The 2260-nt window shown below is 37.7% G+C and overlaps 1 protein-coding gene across 1 annotated transcript; it reads right to left on the bottom strand.

Annotated features, from left to right (window-relative positions):
• Positions 1–293: 293 nt before the first annotated feature.
• LOC147864201 (uncharacterized) lies at positions 294–1980 on the bottom strand. Its single transcript, XM_087319810.1, has 3 exons — positions 1844–1980; positions 512–617; positions 294–397 (listed from the first exon to the last, which is right to left on the bottom strand). Exons 1-3 carry the CDS (start codon positions 1952–1954, stop codon positions 315–317), a joined length of 300 nt encoding a protein of 99 aa, XP_087175936.1. The 5' UTR covers positions 1955–1980; the 3' UTR covers positions 294–314.
• Positions 1981–2260: the final 280 nt, after the last annotated feature.

Genomic DNA, 2260 nt, shown 5'->3' with positions numbered 1-2260 from the left:
AAATGTTGGTTGGTTTGTGAAATCTTAAAGCTCATTGTTTATTTAATAGAAATTAGAGTTGCAACGGCAAAATAGACTCTGAATGCTAGTCCAGAATTCCAGGAAAACCTAGATTTGGCTAAGCTTTAATTTATGCATCCCTTATATAAAGCAATGAAAACAATGAAAAGAAAGTGGTGGAAAAGATATCATATAACTTAAATTTGGTTAGATGGGAGGTTTCCCATCGAAGTTAAATTTAAACATACTTTCTGGCCTAATATTGTTTATTAGAAAGCAAAACTAGACGTTCCGTATACAAAGGAATTCTTTCATCATCCTGATTTAAATAAAAGTATGGCAACTTGTCCTAAGTAGAAGTATACGAAATGCTTTGTTTCATGTGTAACATAAGAACCTGCATCAGTGAGGAATAAATAGCATCAAGTGTCACACACACTATAATCATATTTGAGTTTTCAAAATACAACACAGAATTAATCGTTATATTATTCTTTCTCGAAACTCATACCAAAATTTCGCCCAACAATGCAATGCCAGGTAGGATTATATTTCTTATCGAATTCTTTCTTTATATATGCTGCTATGTCCTTCTCAACATTATATTTATCAAGGGCCTGCATCATCCAATTATTGGAGTGAACATAACGTGTGCCCATTAGGATGATAACATTTTATTGATGAGATTAAATAAATGAACCATGATCTTGAATTAGCTTAATTAATCGAAGTCTTAGATAAAATATCTACCCACCCATTGGACCTTAGGAGCAATATTATTGATGAGATTAATTAAATGAACCATGATCTTGATTAGCATTAATCAATTAAAGGCTTAGATAAAATATCTACCCACCCATTGGGGCTTAACATTGCGACAAGGAGTGTCTACCACATACTTTGGGGTTCAGGTATGAGTACATACCAAAAAGGGAAATGAGTCGAATGGAGTTATTGAAGTGGCTAGGCTAGAGCCCTTCAATCCCACTGAACAAGAAAGTGAATGGAATGAGAAAATGTCACAAGCGGTTAGCCCATATTTTTGAAACCCTATGCCATTTGTCTAGACCGTGCTAATTAAACTCGTCATTCACGTGCAAATGTGACTATGTATAGCCTTACTATTGGTTTAGGGTTGAGATTTTCCTGTGCTGTGGAAGTCCCTTCAAAATTCTACACCTTGGACATCCTGACACCTCATTTGCAGTAAGCCGTATTCATGTCTGGCATGCAACACATACAACGATTTCACAAGAGCTCTTTAACAACTAGCTCATTCTCAGACAACGCAAAAAGAAACCTTTCCCCAGAAACATTATGAATAAAAATTTCACACAGACTCCATATGTTATTTTACACCTGAATATTTCATTAACAACAAAAACAGTCTCGTACCATGCATAACATGCAAAAACATGTTCTCCACATTCAACTTGGAACAATGTACAAAGAATTCACAAGTGTCTTCCCATTGTGGAATCTCCTTTTGCAACCAATCTATTCTCGTTTCCCACCAAGCCATTCGTATTGACATCTAACTCCAAGCCATCATGTACACAAGAAGAAATAACCTTTTCCAGGAATTCATTCTCATTCATCACCAACTCACTCTTTGTTACCAGTAATTCATTCACATTCATTACCAATCCATTCTCATTGACCAAGACTTAAAGTTCAGGGAGCACAAATTGATTATTATTTACAATTTAACAGTTCATTCTCATTTCATTTCATCTACGACTTCACTCTCATTCAACTTATTAACGACCAAACCATTCTCATTGACCACCATAGAAACAATAAAGAAGAAAGAAGAAAGGGGAGGCAGAAGAAAGAAGCGAACCTGTGAGGCGCATTCGATGGCATCCTGTTGCATATCTTCCGTCATGTCTGCATTCTTGATGATGGCCTTCCTCTCGAGCGCTCCCGTCTTCTCCACCACTTTCTCCGCCATGGCGATACACGTCTCCCTTCTTCTTCTTCTTCTTCTTCTTCTTCTTCTTCTTCTTCTTCTTCTTCTTCTTTCCGCAACAGTGCAGCAGACGCAGAGACGGAGAGAGAGAGAATGAGAACAAATTCTCAAACTCAGCAGGAGGGGATGGGGCACAACAATATGATACCCGGTAGTTTTCTTTCTTTCTTTCTTTCTTTCTTTCGATGGATGGATGGCCTTTTGGCCTTTTGGCCTTGGGGTTGGTTACGAACTTACGAGAAAGAGAGAGAGAGAGAGAGAGAGAGAGATCACAACAGCCGCCGCCGC

The sequence above is a fragment of the Azolla caroliniana genome, unplaced genomic scaffold, assembly GCF_043228905.1.
Source record: "Azolla caroliniana isolate FFs.n. ecotype wild unplaced genomic scaffold, voAzoCaro1.0.p SCAF_5, whole genome shotgun sequence".
Classification (NCBI taxonomy): Eukaryota; Viridiplantae; Streptophyta; class Polypodiopsida; order Salviniales; family Salviniaceae; genus Azolla; species Azolla caroliniana.
Note: the sequence above shows the minus strand (reverse complement) of the source record. Positions and strands in the feature narration are given on the sequence as shown.

Excerpts from the sequence above, each read along its gene's own strand:
- LOC147864201 (XM_087319810.1), bottom strand. The coding sequence starts at position 1,954 with ATGGCGGAGAAAGTGGTGGAGAAGACGGGAGCGCTCGAGAGGAAGGCC. Across the intron at positions 618-1,843 it reads CCATCGAATGCGCCTCACAG|GCCCTTGATAAATATAATGT; the intron begins GTTCGCTTCTTT and ends TGGATGATGCAG. Across the intron at positions 398-511 it reads CATTGTTGGGCGAAATTTTG|GTTCTTATGTTACACATGAA; the intron begins GTATGAGTTTCG and ends TCACTGATGCAG.